General features: G+C 47.6%; 1 protein-coding gene across 2 annotated transcripts in view; it reads right to left on the bottom strand.

Annotated features, from left to right (window-relative positions):
* LOC144111864 (uncharacterized) overlaps positions 1–18,903 on the bottom strand; it is a 61,759-nt gene that overhangs the window by 8,927 nt on the left and 33,929 nt on the right. For both annotated transcript variants that reach the window (XM_077644890.1, XM_077644889.1), the window contains exons 9-11: positions 12,911–14,111; positions 5,764–5,949; positions 4,272–4,442 (exon numbers count right to left, since the gene is read on the bottom strand). In XM_077644890.1, coding sequence (XP_077501016.1) covers positions 4,272–4,442; positions 5,764–5,949; positions 12,911–14,111 — 1,558 coding nt within the window. The remainder of the gene's footprint in view (positions 1–4,271; positions 4,443–5,763; positions 5,950–12,910; positions 14,112–18,903) is intronic.

The following is an 18,903-nucleotide window of genomic DNA, read 5'->3' as shown; positions in this document are numbered from 1 at the left end:
GCCCCTCAGTGAAGAACGGCGCTTCCGGGTTAAGGTTCACCGATCTCAACGCAAATGATTAAGTTTTCGCATCATGCATGGCTCAACTAAGTAAGTACCATTGTAAAACTACGATACAAATGTTACCATAAAGCGCAAGCTCTGTGTGCAGTTTCACCGCAAACGAGCTAGTGGTTGAGGTGAGAAAATTTCCGAAAGTATTCACGATAAAAATGCACAAAACTGTATATCATTGCAAAACATCTCATCATGCACCTATTTTCACAACAAACTTACAGCAATGTCCACTCAAAATTATACCTATCTCAGCAGTGCCGCACGCACAATCATGCTGTTGCATCACATGCAATAGTATCAGCACCGACTTAAGGCGCTTTCGAAAAGAGGGTAAGTTACCATGGTAGAGCAAGCAATCTCAATGCAAGTTCACTACTCGTGGAACAAATTGTGACAGGTCATTCAGCGCCCAAGTTCAGTACGAGAAATAAGGTCGGGACATGAAAAGAATAGATTGATATACATAATGTTGCAATCGAACATTACAAAGCAGCACAGCGGAGAATCCGCTAAGGTGCAGTATAATTTAAGCATGCCTTGTTTCAGACCCAAAAACTGGCAAACTTGGCGTAGTCAACAGCAGCACACATTCAAGAAGAGGGAGCAGAAATGTATAGTGAGAGAGCCAACATATAGGTGACATATCCTGCACTAGTCAACTTGTTAATTTTGGCTCTTGCTCTTCAAGACCTGTTGCCATAATTTGTGATGCACTATCTTTAAAGTTAAAAACGGGTCCCTTTCATGTTATGAACCTATGCTTTTTTTTTCATGTATTCTGTTTTCTGACCATATTTGTATGAGTTTAAACAGCTACTGCATAATTTCTCACACAAGTGAACATATTCTGTAATTCTGAGCAGACTCACTGCTTTTCTATTGTACAGCATGGGCCCAAGCCTAGCTGAGAAGGCTAAGGGTAAAAATAATTACAGTTTTTCAATTTATTTTAATGCAAGAGCCTTACTAGCACCATTAGACAAAATTCCAACAGTGACTGTCGTTGTTGAGGCCAAGAGACGGTCCCAGAATGATGGTGTCGCAACAGCTATCGTCTAGCCACCAAAGCGGCGAATGTGACAACAGCATGCACAACAGATACCAGGAGCAGCCACCCCCCCCCCCCCCCGACTCCTCATCGCTTCCTAAGCACCACCTGCTCGTATGGCATAACTGGCGGACCTCCTTGTGGCGCCAGTTTCCCGGCTTGCATATAGAAATTGTAATGCAACTGTTTGTTTTTAAGCATTCTGGGCGATGTCATACGATTTCCCGTTGCACATGGCACACATATGCTAGTCAAGTTTGAGGCTAGCTTGCGAGAGGTATTCCAACATACTTAGCTTGGTGTCAGAGATGGTCTATGGTTCTCAATCCATCAAAGCGCAAAATTATGTCCATCTGCCACCAATCTAACCCTTCTAAAACGTTCGATTACAAGATTAGTGGAGTTTCATTAGAGAACATTTCATCTTATAATTAACTCAGTGTTCACATCACTAACAACTTATCCTGGCGCATGCACATCAAACATGCAAACCGTGCCCTTGGTTACATACGTAGAAACTTCTCTCAGGCTCCATCCCATTTGAAGTTACTTTTATATCAAACACTAATACGGCCAAAGCTAGAATACGCATCATCGATATGGGACCCTGCATAACTCACCTTAATCGATGCTATAGAATCTGTTCAGAATCGGTCAGCTCGCTTCATCCTTTCCAATTATTCTCACACGGCTAGTGTTTCTTTAATGAAATCTAAACTTGGTCTGACTAATCTCGCAGTTCGTAGAAATATTTCACGCCTCAGTTTTTTCCACAGTATTTTCTTTCATAATGAGACACTAAAACAGGAATTCTTTTCTTCTATACCATCAACGTATCATCACGTGTTGATCATCCATATAAATAAAGTTGCCATCCCAACCTGTAAAACGAATGTGCTTTTTAATTCTTTCTTACCGAAGACTAGCACTGAGTGGAATCACCTTCCACCCCATATCGCATGCATTGAAGACGCGTCATCCTTCAAGCCACTTATCACCAAGTGTGTCATCGAACAAGCATCGGCATAATGATTTTTGCTTTTCTTTTGCCTGTACTTTTTTATGTATTTTTTCTTTTTTCACCAACCCCTCTATAACGCCCTGCGGCCCTGAGGCTGTTGTAATAAATAAATAAATAAATACTACTTAAGATCTCATGATGCACCTCCAATTGTGTGCCTTCCTCGACATTTTTATCAAAGTTGCGATTCAGCAGTTCATCATTGAGCTGCCGGTGGTGTCATATGATTTCTCATTGCATATAGCATACATCTCTTAGTCAAGCTGCATGCTAGGTCGCGAGACGAATTCTAACTGACTACATTAGTACTTTAATGGTGTGGTGGTTAACGACTTTCGTTTCACAATTGTGATGCAACTGTTTGCCGTACAGTATTCCGGCTGGTGTCACACAATTTTTCGTTGCACATAGCATACAGCTGCTAGTCAAGTTGGAGGCAAGCTGGTGACAGGGGTTCTAACCAATAACATATAAGCTTTGAATGAGACATTCATGCTTTTGCTTTCACAGCATGTAAGCAATATTAAGTGCCCTCTGTATTATTTTTGGTGCTAGAATATAGGATAAAATTGATTTTATTCAGTTTAATTTGACCTCGCAATCAACATTAGACACACTACTGGCCTCTGACATCACATGGTCTTCAATATATTGTGACAATATAATCAAACTGAAACTTTTAAGTAGAAGAAAAAAAATGCGGCAATTTTAGGGCCCCAATACTGTTTGGCTTATTAAAGTCCGATACAACTTAAATCTGTAGTGAAGCTCGGTCCGATGATTGCCAAACACTGTTCTTCCATGACAAGAAAGTAAAATAGTTTGTCATAAAAGCTCTTTCTTGTTAACCAAAACAAAAAGCTAGCCACAAGACGAAATATAAGCTCAAGAATTTTGACGACTCTAGCTTGTTTGGTATATGTAGTCAAACATTAAAAAGCTGATTTCGTCTGGTATTGTGACTGGTCAGCAGAGTAATACGGATGGACTGCCGCAGACCATGGTCCACTGTTACGAACTACCATTTATTATAAGCTGTATATCCCACTTTATTTGGTACTTCATAATCTGTTGGGTATTGCACTAACTCTTAAGAGCAATCTCATGCAAAGCACGTTTGCAACATTGAAAAATGGGGAACCCGGAGACATAATGGAAGCCTTCATCATGCTGACAAGGAAAGAGGCGGAATACAACAGCAGAGCCCTGTCTATTGCTCTGACCAAGAAAAAATTCTCCTATCTGAACTCAAGATGCCAAGTGAACAAAGAACACATTCTCAACCCTTGAGCCCCCGTCATGTTTGCAGTCTGTTTTTGTGCCTCTTTTAAAGCAATCTTGTTAATGGTCCTGTTCAGCAGCGACCCCAGAGTCACGTGACCTTGCGATGTCACCACAACCTGTCCACTGTGGTAGGCGACAGATTACTGGTTGCGAGAAGTTGCTCAGGAAGAGCAGCGTCGGTCTCGCAAGCACACCACCGGTACAGCCACCTGCTAGGCAATGGGGCATCGCTTGAACTGCTGCACCACAGTGCCAGGAGTGGTATGAGAACTCCCCGCAATCTATGAATGTAAAGCAGAGAATGAATGACTAATTCTGCATATACAGGCATGCAGGCGTCCGGCGCGGCGGCTCAGTGATTATGATGCTTGGCTGCTGACCCGAAAGACGCGGGTTCGATCCCGGCCGTGGCGGTCGAATTTTGATGGAGGCGAAATTTTAGAGGCGCGTGTACTGTGCGATGTCAGTGCATGTCAAAGAACCCGAGGTGGTCGAAATTTCCAGAGCCCTTCACTATGGCATCGCATCCCTCATAGACTGAGTCGCTTTGGGACGTTAAGCCCCCATAAACCAACAGGCATGTAGACAAAACCTCGGTGACAGAAAAGGAGTACTTGAGCGGGAGAGATCTCTGATGCTATCGTAGTGTACTCAAGTGTTATGTGATGGTGCAAGAAAGAACAGTGTCCATGTCAGCAAATTATAAGCAAAGAAGACCTCAGGCTGCTGAAGGGACCCATTAACACTATTTCATCATACCTTGAGCCGGAGCTCAAATGTCCCCTCAAGTTTTCACCGAGTAAGCTGTATAAGCAATAAAATATTTGCTAGCGTACTCTGAGTTAGAAGAGATAAACTCACCCAGCAATCTGATAAGGCAAGTAGCATGCTGCTGAGCAAGTGGCAGCTGCAGCTTGGACAGCAGCGACTGGAGCAGTGGAAGAAGCTGTTTTCTCAGCACCCACGGCAGAATAGAATTGGGCGACCGCCGGCAGATCTCTTCCAAGGCCTTGCGAAGCTCCAGGCAGGTGTCTGGCCCCAAAAAACAACGGTCACATGCTTGGAACCACAATTCCATGACTAACAATCACGGCCATGCAAGTACTGTTGCGTGTGTATGTACTCCCCCACAGATCGAAAACGGCACGTTCACCATTTCCAATGATGCGAGAGCTGAAGATGCTTGGGTCTTACACAGTCTCTTAACCCCATAATGGGTGCTGGGTAAGATGCAGACTCCTTCAGATCACCCAAAGAAAGCACTGGTTGCAGGATCAAACCCCAGCTGCGGCATATGCATTTCAGTGGAAAGGAAAAGGAAACTGCTCGTGTATTGTGCGATGGCAGCACACCTTAAGAGCCCCAATGGCTTAAATAAGTGCAGAGCCCTCCACTACAGTGTATCTTGACACGCACATGCAGCTCCCAAAGGTCACGAACATTACCGCAGAGAACGGTGGTTCATCAATCTCACCAGGCAGTCTTGTATTAATAAATTTTGCCTTAATCAAGATGATACTAGCGTAAAAAACACCTCTAAACTCAGTTTCTTTGTAACCATCACAGGGTCAAAAAATATGGGAGCTAATTATACGATGTGATGTGACAAATCTGCATTAGTAGTATTGGCTTCACATTGTGCTGTAACAATTTCGCTTTTACAATCATCCCCTCTGCAGTGTGCCTTTGAATTTGATTTCACGGGTTCCAGGGCGGAGGCATTGGACACACAGAAAGCAGGGCTCTTGCTGAATGAGAGCTATAACCAAGAACTGCACACTTTCACTGCATCAGTAAACGCATGCCTTCCCGGAACAATTCCTTGAGGAGTTCACAGCCAGAATGTGCCCCTGAACAGATTCAAAGTTGGTACACTGCCCCAGATCATGATCACACCGCCATCATCATCCTCGTTTTACGCCCACTGCACGTCAACGGCCTCCACCGGATGCCTCCAATCAGCTCTGTCCAGTGCAAGCCGCAGCCATCCTGATCTCACCTGGCCACCCGGCTACTGAAAGTGCAACGAAAGAGCCTGGCCGAAATAAAGAGGAAATGGATATGGGCTGGGCATGTGAATGCAGAGGACAACTAACCGACGGTCCCTTAAACGTAACAGAGTGGATTCCAAGAAGCGTAACGAGGGTAGCTCCTAGGTTACACTTACTGTCTTTTGGAATCCACTCTGTTACCCTTAAGGAACCATTGGTTACTCGTCCCCTGCATTCACACATGCCCTGCCCATATCCATTTCCTTTTCCTGATTTCAGCAGCCAGGATACCATCTATTCCACAACCCACGCCCTTTCGTCGAGGCCTCGGCACGAAGTGCTCCAAGAGCCAACTCCCTCACCCATGCACTCGTGGGTAGTCAGCAGGGGATGCAGGAGATCATCCACCAGTGGATACAAGTTCCCGTCGAAGCAGGGCAGAGGTCCGAGCTTATCCAGCACCGTTTTGCAATATGACAGGAGTGTGTCGCTGAGCTCATTGGATGGGCACCGGTGCAGCACGTAGCTGATGACATTCCTCACTGGGCCTGCATTCGACATGTACAGACAGTGGGGCGGTTGTTGGCTGAAGGACCAAGCAAAGCCTCTGCGGGCAAGGTCCCCTTCCTATGTCCCCCACTCTAAGCAGAGAACAGTGAAAGGGCATGTTGCAGGACTTATGCCAAAAAGTTGCATCAACACAGCCTTTCAAATATTAATAAGGATAAATTTGGAAAAGCATGCAGTTCATGACCAATAATCAGCCTCAAATATGACAACAGAAGTTATAAAAGGGTTAACATGGCAAACTGAAGGGAAGCAGCTTCCTCAAGTATTCCGTGTGTCGAAAATAGTTTTCTTTTTTTCTACAATCTGCAAAAAGCTGCGATGCACGAAAACATGAAACAAAAAAACAAAAGACCGTTAACATCATAGGATACACTGCATGCAGTGCGCCCAACAAAGACCATTGCATACACCAGAACAAACATCTCAAGAACCAAACATAAAACTATCACTGCACACAACCTGTTTCTGGTCACCCATAACGAATCGCCTATTCCTGTTTGAGAAAGTGTGAAAAAAAAAAGCAATGCTACAAGGGACTTTAGTGTAGACCTTTAAGCCCTACACTAAAGTTGGACAGACAGAAAAACCGGATTTGCCCAGGACTGCAGTGATACTCTGAATCTCTTCTGACGAAGGATCACTTAGTGTTGAATTTGAGACGCTGGTTAGAGCGTACGAGCTTTGAGTCGACCTCTTCACTTGGGAGTGAAACATGAACCACCACTGCAGACTAAGTGTTCAAAACTGGGTTTGCCCTCGAAAGTGCGCAGCGAGGTTTGCGGAGCCTCCTCCAAGCACACACCCCAGAAGCCGGGCGCCGGGCCATGGTTGGCTTGTACCCATTTTTACCGGTGGGTGTTCGGCAGTGGGTTTCGAACCAACCACGTACCTCCCGGAGCTGAAGCGGACGCCCAGACCACTACACATTAAGGTTGAGGACAACTTGTTTCAGTTATAGCTCTCAATAAAAACTGATTCTCTTTGACTCTTTCCAGCTACCCTGATGTTGATATAGCACCAAAAGACGTTTATCGCCAAAAAAATTGAATTTGAAAAATTTCTCTGCCAGTTGATTCAAATTCGTGATGTCCTTGCCAAAAAAGGTCGGGTTGCCTGTTTTGAAGCGCATGGCGGAGTAGTGTTGCCTCTGGTATCCGCACCCAAAAATCAGTGCTAACGTGCAAGCATTTTACTTGTGAAATCAGCTGGTGGTGGTGACACTGGTATTATGTTTCTTTGGACTTTTCTACAGCATATATAAGCTTCCTTTACAGTGACAGTGGTCTCTTTGTGATTAGAACATGGCACCCTGCTGATATATAGGACAAGTTTTATTTGTTCAGTTCCTTTAATTAGCAAAACAAGCAAACAATGCTTGCCTGCAGCCAGTTATGTGATACCACTGAATGGCCATGCATATTTTCCACAAATCACATTACTGTGAAAATCCGCTTAGTGAACCATGCTCACACGCGAAGATTACCTGTTCGCCTCAAGGAATTGAACAGCGCGCTGCTATGATCATACGTTGCTGACATCACTGCCACAGGGTGACAGTTATCCTAAGAGAACTGATCACTCCCGCTCCCTTTCAACACAAGAGTACCGTATTTACACGAATGTAAGTCGACTCGAATGTAAGTCGACCCCCCCAAATCACATGTCCGAAAAACAAAAGTTGACGCGAATGTAAGTCGACCCCCCCAATCGCATGTCCAAAAAAAATAACACCGGTGGAGCGCTTCAAAAACGAAAATTTATTGCATAGACGGGCTATTCATCCTCACTTGAGTCATCTTCAGTGGTACTGCTGTCGTCGTCGTCGCCGCTGCGATCCCACAGCACATCGTCCTCCATGGAAAGCCCGCACTTCCTAAATGATGATGATGATGATGCTGGCTATCCCTTTGTATCGGGAGATCAACGGTACTAAAAACCGGATCAAGCCAAGAAGGTAATTAAAAATAAAAATTAAAGAATAAAAACACCTAACATACGCTCATGGCACGTTTTGGTCCCCTGAGCCTTCAAGGAGCGTGACCGTGTCGTGTGCGCCACCAATGTTCCAAACATCGCTTGGTTCGCTCAACCAGCTTCCATTGCGGTGGCTCGTCGGGTCGGTGAAAATCGAGTGCTATTGCTAGTGCCCCGAGGCTCTTGGATCCGCTGATCGCGTCAAGCGGCATGGGGCCTACTGAGGAATTGTCCTGTGCATTCGAAACCGACGGGTGTAGGCCTGCACATTCCAACACGATGTGCTCGACGGTTTTATCAGCGCCTCCGCAAGGTTCACACATCGTGCTCATACCCTCCGTGTACTTTGCTCGAAGACATCGGGTGCGAAGCACACCGCTCCTAGCTTCGCACAACAGTCCACTGCCCCTAGTGTTGTCATACAGGGGCTCTTTTTTGACCTTCGATTTCCCTTGTTGGTAAACGGCCAGGGCTGGCTTCTCGCGGGCCGTCTGCTGCCAACGACGCTGCTCCTCGCATCGCACTTGTTCTCGAATCTTTTGCCGTCCGTTGGGTTGGAAACTTGAAGTGGGGGGGGTACCACTCCGTATTTATCCGCCAGACTCCTGGTCGTACGACGGGCCCACTTGGTGTTGACACACCTCAGGTGGACATACTTGAACACTTCCTGCGCCCAGCAGCCATCCTGCATTTTGCTAAGACGACGCTCATAGCTCAGTTTGGCTACGGCTTCCCGTGCCTCAAAAGAGGACCACCCCAGATCACCCTGACCCGCCTCGTTCGGCCCACTGCCGTGAGCTCCCATGGCCATTCGTCCCACCTCTCTCTGCCGCATCTCCAAACCTTGGCGAGTCACGGAGGATAAACAGATGACTGCGTTGCTGAAGGTAAGGCCTGGCACCGCCACTGCCTTCCATAGCGATCAGGTGACTTCAAAACGGTCGAAAGCCCATAAGGCACGTGAGCTCAGGAAAGCCCGTCGTCTGATGGCCTTCGTCTGGAGTTGCTTCTCGAAATCCTCTACATAGATGCAGCCCGCCGAGATTTCTATTCCCAGGTATCTGTAAGACGGCAACCAAAGGACACTGTTGTTCTGAAGATGTGGGGTCTCTTGTCCACTGTCCTCGGACGACTCTGGCAGGAATCTGACTGCTGCAGACTTCATGGCGTTGAAACGGAGCCCGAGGCCATCGCCCTCAGATGAGCATATGTCTAGGAGGCTCTGGAGATCTCCCGTGTTGTCCGCAAGCAGTACGTTCTGAAGATGCAGAGGTGGGGTCTCTTGTCCACTGTCCTCGGACGCCTCTGGCAGGAATCTGACTGCTGCAGACTTCGTGGCGTTGAAACGGAGCCCGAGGCCATCGCCCTCAGATGAGCATATGTCTAGGAGGCTCTGGAGATCTCCCGTGTTGTCCGCAAGCAGTACTATATCGTCTGCATACAGGAGGGCTGGTAGCCTGCGAGTACGAGTGGCGCCATCCCTCATGTAGGTGAGGCTGAACCCAACTCCGCTCTCCACAAGGCGCTGCTCCATCCCCGAGATAAACAACATGAACAGGATTGGCGACATAGGGCAGCCCTGACGCAATCCCCTAGACACGCTGATTGGCCTGGTGGTTGAGGCCCCCCAGTGGATCACAGCCTGGGTTTCAGTGTATAAAGCCTTCACCAAGTGTAGTAGCGGTTCTGGGATAGCCTGTGCCTCCAGGACCTCCCACAGTCGATCGTGCTTCACTGAGTCGTATGCCTGGGCTATATCCAGAAAGCCCAGTACCAGCTCTCACTTCTCTTTGGCGGCGATCTCAATTGAAGATGTCACAACGAAAAGGTTGTCTTCCAGTCGGCGATTGGGTCGAAAGCCATTTTGCAGTTCGCCCAGAATTTGAGCATTTTCCGCTCATCTCTGTATGCGAGCTCGCAGAATGTGGCAAAACAAGCGATACAAAGCAGATGTTATTGCAATGGGTCTATAGCTTTTCAAGAGGGCCTTGTCTCCTCCTCTCTTTAGTACCAGCTGTATCCTTGAGCACCGAGCAGTGTCTGTGGTCATTACATAGTTCAAGGCTTCCCTGAGCTGTTCCCGTGTTCTTTTCTCCATCTTTTTTATTAGTAATGGTGGTATGCCATCCAGCCCTACTGCCGAGCTTCGCGCCACGTGTCGCAGTGCTCGCTTCAGCTCCCCCTCTGTGACTGTGTCACATCCCGATTTGACAGGTGGGCTTGCGGGTGGTAGTGCTGCACTATCCTGGCCTATCAGGGATTGGAACTGGTGGGCCATATGTGTTTCAATGCAGCCCAGGAAGGCTGCTTCCACGTACTCCTCCCCTGTGGTTGGTTCTCGCAGGGTCACCGTGTCAGCTTTAGCCACTGGCTGAAGTGTCTCTCTGGGTAAAAAAGGCAATAACTGCAGTAAAAGCTAGCCGGCCAATCCAGAAGACATAGACCTAAAGCATGGTGGGACAAAGAGGTGTCCAATGCCCTAAAGCAACGTAAAGTCACTTGTAGAGAGCTTCGACATGCCACACTGTGGGGCACACCTGAAATAATAAATAGGCTGTGGGAGGCATACATTGAAGCGAAAAAGCATATGGTCGCTTTGGTACAACAGAAGATGCTGGCAGTTAACAGAAAGCTCCTCCATGAAATAAAATCAGCTGGCAGAGATGGCCCAGCGAAATTCTGGCGATATATCCAGACCACGACCGCACCGCGACATTGCGTGGAATGGCCGCCCAAGCGGAAATCACCCACCCGCACACAGCCGCCAGGGAGGCTCTCTTCACGCTCCCCGTTGGCGTATGTTCCCGCCCTTCTGCCGCCAGCCACTCGTACTCACGCCGGAGCAAGTCCTTGAATGGCTTGTTAATGCCAACGTCTAGCGGCTGCAGCTGCCCCGTCAGACCGCCAGGAATCACCAGCATATCTGTATCTTCTTTTCGGAGCTCTGCCTTCACTTTCACGGTAAGGTGGTCGCGAAATGAGTCCAGCACGAGGAGGTTCGGATTGCGATTTTTGAGGGATGCCCCTGGCCTCAAAAGCCACACCCGACGGTACCAATCAATAACTAAGTCGTCCGTCATAAAGCCTTTTTCGTTCACTCGCACAATCACACCATTCGGGAACATTTCCTTTGGCATAGTTTTTCTTCTGAAGAGGATGTACGGTCGGAGCTTTGTGCCATCTGCCAAGCATGATAGCATAACAGTGAACCGAAGTTTCTCGTTTCCTGTCATGAGAAGCTTAACCTCGCGAGCTCCCCTCACGCTCACTGTTGTGTTGCTCGTCATGTCGAAGTAGACGGGAGTTTGGTCCGCATTGCCGATTTGGCCGAGCAGGTATTGCCGCGAGTCGCGGAGCTTGAGGTAGTGCCTATGGAAGGCGAGAACTTTCTCCTTGCAAGCAGCAGGCAGCTTCTGGCATACACTAGTACGCCGACGAAGAGAGAAGCCAGCCCTCTTCATAAATTTCGAAGCCCAAGCCCTGCTGGGTTTGAAGTCTGTTCGGAGTATTCCAGCTTCCGCAGCAAAGACCCGGCCTTGTTGCGTGAACATTTCGCATGTCACTGGAAGGAACCGATCACGTATTTCGGTGACATACGCTGCAAGCTTGACCTCCAGCTCCAGAAAGTGTCCCGACTTCGGCCCACGGAAACCTCTTCGCTTGGAGTCGCAATAGAAAATTTTGTCTCGCTGCTTCCGCCACTCCCGCACCAACCGTTCAGAAACGTCGAACTTGCGGCCCGCCGCACAGTTGTTGGTTTCTTCGGCGTAAATGATGGCCTCCCTCTTGAACGCTGCAGTAAATGAGCGCCGAATGCTTTTCGAACCTGGAGAGCTCATGGCAAAGCAAGCTGCCTGCAGTCGAGTCAAAAGCATCGGCTCTTCCAGCACACATCGGCATTCCCCAGAAGCGCCGCTAATTTCGACCACCTGGGGATCTTTAACCTGCTGTACTGACATCGCACAGCACACAGGCGCCTTTGCGTTTCGCTTCCATCAAAACGCTGCCGCCGCGGTCAGGTTCTAACCCGGGTATCCTGTTCAGTAGCACTGAACCATCGCGGTGGGTAACGGTGCAGTGCGCAGTAAAAATAAAAAATAAAAAATCCTGGCCAAAAAGCACGCGGAATACCTGAATGCTACGCTTGGAGCCATAGAGCAAACAAAAACTTCTAACATCGCAGTAGCGTCCCTGATAGATTGTTTTTCTTTTTATTGGCAGTGCAAGGTTTCGTTTCGATTGTAAGTCGACGCCCCCACTTCAGAATTTTAAATTTCAAAAAAAGGGTCGACTCACAATCGTGTAAATACAATCGTGTAAATACGGTAACACTGCGCCAGCACTTCTAGCAACATACAAGTTTTTAGGAGTTTATGAACATAATTACAGCAAACATATTTTTATACCTATACTGCAGTGTACTGTTTACAGTAATAAAAATATTCACTGTAAAAGAAAACTGTAGTACTGGTTGTGTGCCGACTAATATTGACATGTGCACTACTTTGACACGCCTCCATGATAACAGTTTATATACCGCAGCGCCGAGTGCAATTGTTTCAGTTCATGCTAGCTTATCGCTGACAGCAGCCAAGCTGTGCTGACACTCATTTGTACTTTGTTAATGGAATAAAAATATTCCTTCAGCGTGTTTCACTGCCACTGCCTTGGTTCCTACCTGCACGGAAGAACACCACAAAACATTTAAGATATGTGGACATGCACTCAGGGCCTGACTCCTCCCAATTGGCTCACTCTAAAAGGCTTGGCAGCCAAAACAATTTTTCTGCAAGTGCGTCCTAACTGTGAGTATGCACACTCTTCCAGTAAAACACAATGTGCCTGCCTATAGTTCCATCCATTTCAGGCAACTACCACTGCCGAGTTTCAAGGCATAAGTGGAAATAGTGCTTCGAGCAGTGCCAGTTCAGCTTACTACTGCAGATGACGAATCCAGTTCCTTACCTGGTGACAGGGCATCAAACAGACCAGGCCAGGCACCCACTGCTGAGGCCACCAGGAACGAAGCCCGGTCAGAGCGCATGAGCTCCCAGATCATGTCACGGGCCACTGCACGCTCACCCAGGCTGCGGCACAGCGCAAACATGAACCGCACGTATGCGGCCTGTGGCAGCAGACTTTTTGGCTGCCAGATGCTACAAAAGCGGGCTATCAGCACGAACAGGAGTGCCGCCTGCCGATCCGGTGCGGCATGCGCCATAGCGATGAGCAGCAGATTTTCCATCTTGGTGAACAAGGGGGCCTTGCACTTCCCCTGGCAGAACTTCACGATGAGGTTTGTCTTGCACCTGCTCAGCAGGGTGAGGACGGCGCACAAGAACGTGTTGTGCTCAGTATTCGACACGAGCACCGCCACAGAGTCGGACTGCTCGGAGAGTGAGGCCAACGTCCTGAGCTGGTCCAGAAAAGCCCTCACTTCCTTGGAAAGAGAGATTTCGGACAACGCCAACTCCCCCAGCTGAGCATGTGCAGGACTTTGCAGGAATTGCATGTATGCAAATGCTTCTTCACGCTTCCCTTCCTGTACCTCTACCGGTCTAGGCAAGCAGCTCTTCTCAATGAGCCGTGGGACCAGGGTGGGCGATGCTTCCTGTACCTCTACCGGTCTAGGCAAGCAGCTGTTGTCATTCAGCTGTGAGGCCGGGGTGGGCGATGCTTCCTGTACCTCTACCGGTCTAGGCAAGCAGCTGTTCTCAGTTAGTTGTGGGGCCAGGGTGGGCGATGCTTCCTGTACCTCTACCGGTCTAGGCAAGCAGCTGTTGTCGGTCAGCTGTGAGGCCGGGGTGGGCGATGCTTCCTGTACCTCCACCGGTCTAGGCAAGCGGCTGTCCTTGCTAAGCCGTGGGGCCGGGATGGGCGATGTTTCCTGAACCTCTACCGGTCTAGGCAAGCGGCTGTGCTTGCTCAGCAGTGGGGCCGGGATGGGCGATGCTTCCCTGCTAAGCCTCTCTGGCACGCTGTGTGGAGGAGTGAGTGGGGACGTTAGAGAGACTATTTCTGGCCTGCTGCGTTTTCTGCAAACTTCTTCCTCTTCTTCCAATCCATTAAAGGGGCCACCCTCACTCATTTGGTGAACCGAGTGCCGTCTCTTTGTCGGCGGCGCCACCTCCAATGGCCGTCCATTGTGCATTTCGTCATGTGAATGCTGGAGAAAACAGAGGTCAAGTTAGTTTCGACACCACCAAATGCTGAAGTAAATGAATAAAGTAAAAATGTTATAAACTAGCGGCAAATAAAATTTTGCTGTTGATGCAAGCAGAATTATTATGATGATGATGATGATGATGGATTTTTCTGGCACAAGGGCATCTCCCACGAAACACAAGAAGTGCTACGCAACATGTAACAAATGTCTACTAAAGTATACGGTAATGTCTAGTACAAATTTATTTTCAGATGTTCTCTAGACAATGAGGCAAAAAGGGGTGCTATATACCTGCTGATGCTCCGCCAGAAAAGATCTAGAAAACTTCTTCGTAAGAACTCGCTCAGAATTTAACATATTTAGGCATTTTTATTTTTTGAAAATGGCTGCTTTCATGAAGCCTGTAGACTCAATATCAGTATGCTACATATTTAGAGCCCTCTAGAATCAACCAGTGGGATCCCAGTAAAAAAAAAAGGGGGGGGGGGGGGGTCCAGTTGAAACCAATGGATCGAAAACCAATTGTGTTTTCGCCACCCATTGGGCTCCACCAATTGAGTCCAAATGGTGCTTCCAGTTAGAAATAATTGGTTCACCCAACCAGGCCGAATGGACCACCAATTGAACGCAATTGCCATACCTATTTGACTCAAATGGTTTGAACTGGTCAGCAAAAAAAAAAAATATAGAATTATATTGGAACCAATTGGCCTTTATTCTATGACTTCTGTGAGACTGCTGCCAACATTTCTACAAGGGACCTGAAATTATAAATACATGCCGTTAGGAAAACCAAGAGAGACTAGCAAGTATGCATTACACACAGAGAGTCAAACGCTGTGTACCAACACAAGTTCTTGACATATATCCACAGAGCACACTTTTTCAGTCACTAATATACACCACCGATGAGACCGTCAAGCTGGAGCCAGTGGCGAGTGAACATTAAGCGAAGTTATCTAATTTAAGAATGCCCACAGTGATGGTGAAAGTGATGAAAATAATTCAAGAGATTAAGCTATTAATATCTCTTTTACAAGAACACAATTAGCCTAGCATTCTGTTTTATAGCCAGCTAAACATATACACAGAATGAAGAACATCAGTCACTTACGCACAGACTTTCCAATTGGATTGTCCAGTTGGAACCAACTGGAGCTTCCAGTTGGGACATCAACTTCCAATTGGTTTTCTTGGTTCCAACTGGAAGCCCCAATTGATTTAAAATGGTTACAGTTGGGCAACCCAACTGGAAGTGCCAAAATCAATTGGAAACTCAAAAACCAGTTGGGTAATCCAGTTGGAAAGCAGAACCAATTGGAATGCCCAGCTGGAACTCGGGAAACCAAATGGACTACCCAGTTGGATTCATGAGTCCAACTGGCTGACCAATTGGATCCAAATGGTTCCAATTGGAACCAAATGGTATGCCCAACTGGACCCATTATTTCTTTCTTTTACGGGGCTATTTCATTAGGTTTAGTGCTCATGCTTTTTTTAGAGCTGCAGATTTTGTTTACTCAGATATTTGCAGTATAGCTTGAACTGTAAAGGGCAGGCAGCTGCCCTTTGCAGCATAAATACACATGCAAATGAGGCAAGAAAACCCGCTTCGTCAGTCTCTGCCATAGTTTATTATATAAGTGTCCAATAAAGAAAGCTGAATTGCTTGGCATTAAAACTGGAAGTAGCAGGATGCTTGCTTTGCAGGGGCCACCTTCCAAATTTCTCTTACACTGAGAAGTTTCATACCTGCATACGTTCTCGAGTAGACTTCTCGTCAGAGAAATTTTTAAAACATTGAGTGGAAAGTGTATATTTAGAAAAGTTTTCAAAACATTGGTGAATAAACCTCTATTATCAGTATGTTTTTAAAATGTCTGTGAATAAACCTCTTTTGTCAGTGTGTTTTTAAAACGTTTGTGGATAAGCCTCCATTATTTTATGAGATGTTTTTTAAACATATCAATCTAGAGTTGGACGCGGCTAATGTTTGGAGTTGTTTGAAGACGTTTTATAGAAGTTATGTGTTTCATCGGCTGTGACCAAAGAGCGCCATGGCACAGGGTACTTTTCTTCGACTCAAGGTAGGGTCAGACACCCATTTCCCAAGCACTGCACCCTAAAGAAGCCGAGCACCAGGCAGGGGAAAGCTTGAACCCACTGCATCACCGGTGGCTACCCGGCGGCACTGGGGATCGAACCCCACACCTCCCGCATGCGAGGCAGATGCTCAGACCACTAGGTCACCGTTGCGGTCTGCAAGCAGAATCGCATGCAACGGTGCCAAATTACATCATGCACGAAAGCCATTAAACAGTGACTAGGTTGGAGATCCATCAAACGTCCACGCTCTGTGCAGGAAAGAAAAAGGTGTTGGGTTCTTGACCAGAAGACCAATAAAGGCTGCAACATTCACAATCCTCCAAGTATGGGAGGGCGGCAGACATCTTAAACAAGCTTAAAGGGACATCAAAGGCAAACTGCATTTCAAGTTCTGGAGCAATTTTTGGAGCAGAAAAATATTCATTTTGGAGAACCTTTGTATCAGAACGGTAATCCTGGAGCAACCCGGGAGCAGCACAAATGGAATAAAAGGAGTCACCCAAAAGATTTTGTTCCTAATGAGATAAAGTTCAGCCATGTGTAGCTAGAAAGAAAAAACAGCTGTTGAAAAAAGTGACAAAAAATTTTATTAATCCTGACACTGTCTTGCACGCGAGTTCAGCCAAGCATGCTTGACTAAATGTCTGAAGAACACGCTCACTAGAAACATTCTTTTTTTTCATTGGCTCAATTTAAACCTGGTTATAAAGAAATTAAAAAAAGTGGGATTTTTCGTTACTTGCAGTTTCTGCGAGAACAGTCGAAAGCACACTGCATAACTGAAACTAAAATAAGAAATAAATGTAGGTGAAATCATATTGAAAATGTTTACAAAAACAGCGTTACTCGAAGTAAGAAACACGGAGAAACGTTTCGCGATCGCGCTAACTGCGGCAGCAGCCGGCACCCCCGCCGCGGCTCACGCAATGCTGCTCCGCGTGGGGTGGGGAGGGCGGGTAGGGGCACCGCGGCCTCGCCGCAGAGGCACATGCTTCTTCCTGCATGTTCCCTCTCTCGGTTATCCTCTCGGTTATCCCCTTGCTGTTGCCCCTGGAAACGAACTCCTCACCTTGCGTTGCCTGTGCTCTCCACCGTCCCCGCTCCCAATGCTTGAGAGCTATCGGCATCGGAATCACACGAGCAGCCACGCGGCAGCGATGGTCGTGCACTGCTTGTGTCTTTTCCTTTTTTTGCTATGACCTATTATTTTTTCGGTGCTTTTGAGCATGAACTGTTGTAATGCCACGTAGCATGACGTTCCAAAAGAGAAAGTGCCAGAGATGCACCGATGGCGCTGGAGCATGGCACGTTGTGTCAACTGCAGCCGCTGGCTGCAATTGGCGTTCGTCTTATGTCGGTGCTTTATCGTCATGAAACTTCTGCGTGGTTCTGCCAAATTTCGAGTGGCTCAGCAGCACTAGCTAACAGAGAGATGGCGTAGCCAGTTCGTTGCACCAAGGTCAACCACCGCAATACCTTCGTTACATGGAGGTCTGAAATACATGCGCTTCAATGCAGGTGCTGGGGAATTCAGAAACTTCATAGTATCGAGAAATTCACTATATGGAGGTTCATTACGTTTAGGTTTAACTGTATCTCAATGCTTCTTGGAATTTTTTTACTAATTCATCAAGCTCGCGAAGTGCATCAGCAAGGCTGAAATTCCTTGTTCCAACAAAGCTTGACCTTGTTGGGCCTGCTTCAAGCTTTTGTTTCTCAACCCAGAAGATACTTGTTCAGCCCTCTTCAGGGCTGACTGACATGATGCAATTTTTTGATGTAACCGACATGATGCGCAAACATGGAAGAAGGAAAACTTGGGAGAGGCCCTCGTTATCCGAGCTGCACGCCAAAGTGCGCTAGAAATCACGGGCTTTTGCAAGGACTACTGGGAGTCTGCCCGACGGCGTAGCCAATAGTAATGCTAGGCGTAGCGTTGTTGTCTGCTGCAATGCCTGCTGCGCATGCGCAAGCATGCTGATACAGCGGCCAAGAAGGGAGCAGGAGGAGCCAGCTACACAAATGATGTAACTGCCTCTCCAGAGTTCTTTCCTTCCTCTATGTGCGCGAATAAACTGGCTGCTAAATTATACCACGAGTATAGTGAACTAGAATACTTTCTAGTGGCACGACCGGTGGCTGCTGGGGCCAGATCGGCTGAAGCGAGTTGACACTGACGGCCGCCAGGGGCGCTGCTGCGCCTTTTCCTAGCCTCCGGCGCGCACGTTGGCAGCACATGGCAATGCGGTGTGTGATTTAGCTCGCTTCGCGCGCGCGCTGTCACGCAGTTAATTTTACTTTAGCGTTCGTATCTTGCTGTTAAGTAGGGATAGCAGTGAGCAGGAACTATGTAGCATCAGTGTCAGGGAATTTAACGAAGTTATGGCAACAAGAAGAACTGATTCTCACTGTTTTGCTCCAGGCTGCCGCACCGGCTACCCGGGCGCGCCTAAAGCATCGTTGTTTGCCGCACCAAGAGACGACGAGTTGCGAGGGAAGTGGGAGCGGAACATGCGAAGGGACGACAAGAGCCTCAGGGAACTATCAGCAGTGTGTGAGCACCATTTTGAAGCCCACCTCATATTGCGCGACTACGTTCACGTAATCGACGGCGTTGAAGTGCATATACCCAGAGGCAAGCCGTCGTTAGCTCCCGGTGCCATTCCGACGCTGCTGCCTGGGTGTC

The sequence above is a fragment of the Amblyomma americanum genome, unplaced genomic scaffold (assembly GCF_052857255.1).
Source record: "Amblyomma americanum isolate KBUSLIRL-KWMA unplaced genomic scaffold, ASM5285725v1 scaffold_12, whole genome shotgun sequence".
NCBI classification, from domain to species: Eukaryota; Metazoa; Arthropoda; class Arachnida; order Ixodida; family Ixodidae; genus Amblyomma; species Amblyomma americanum.
This window is presented reverse-complemented; position numbering and strand designations above follow the sequence as displayed.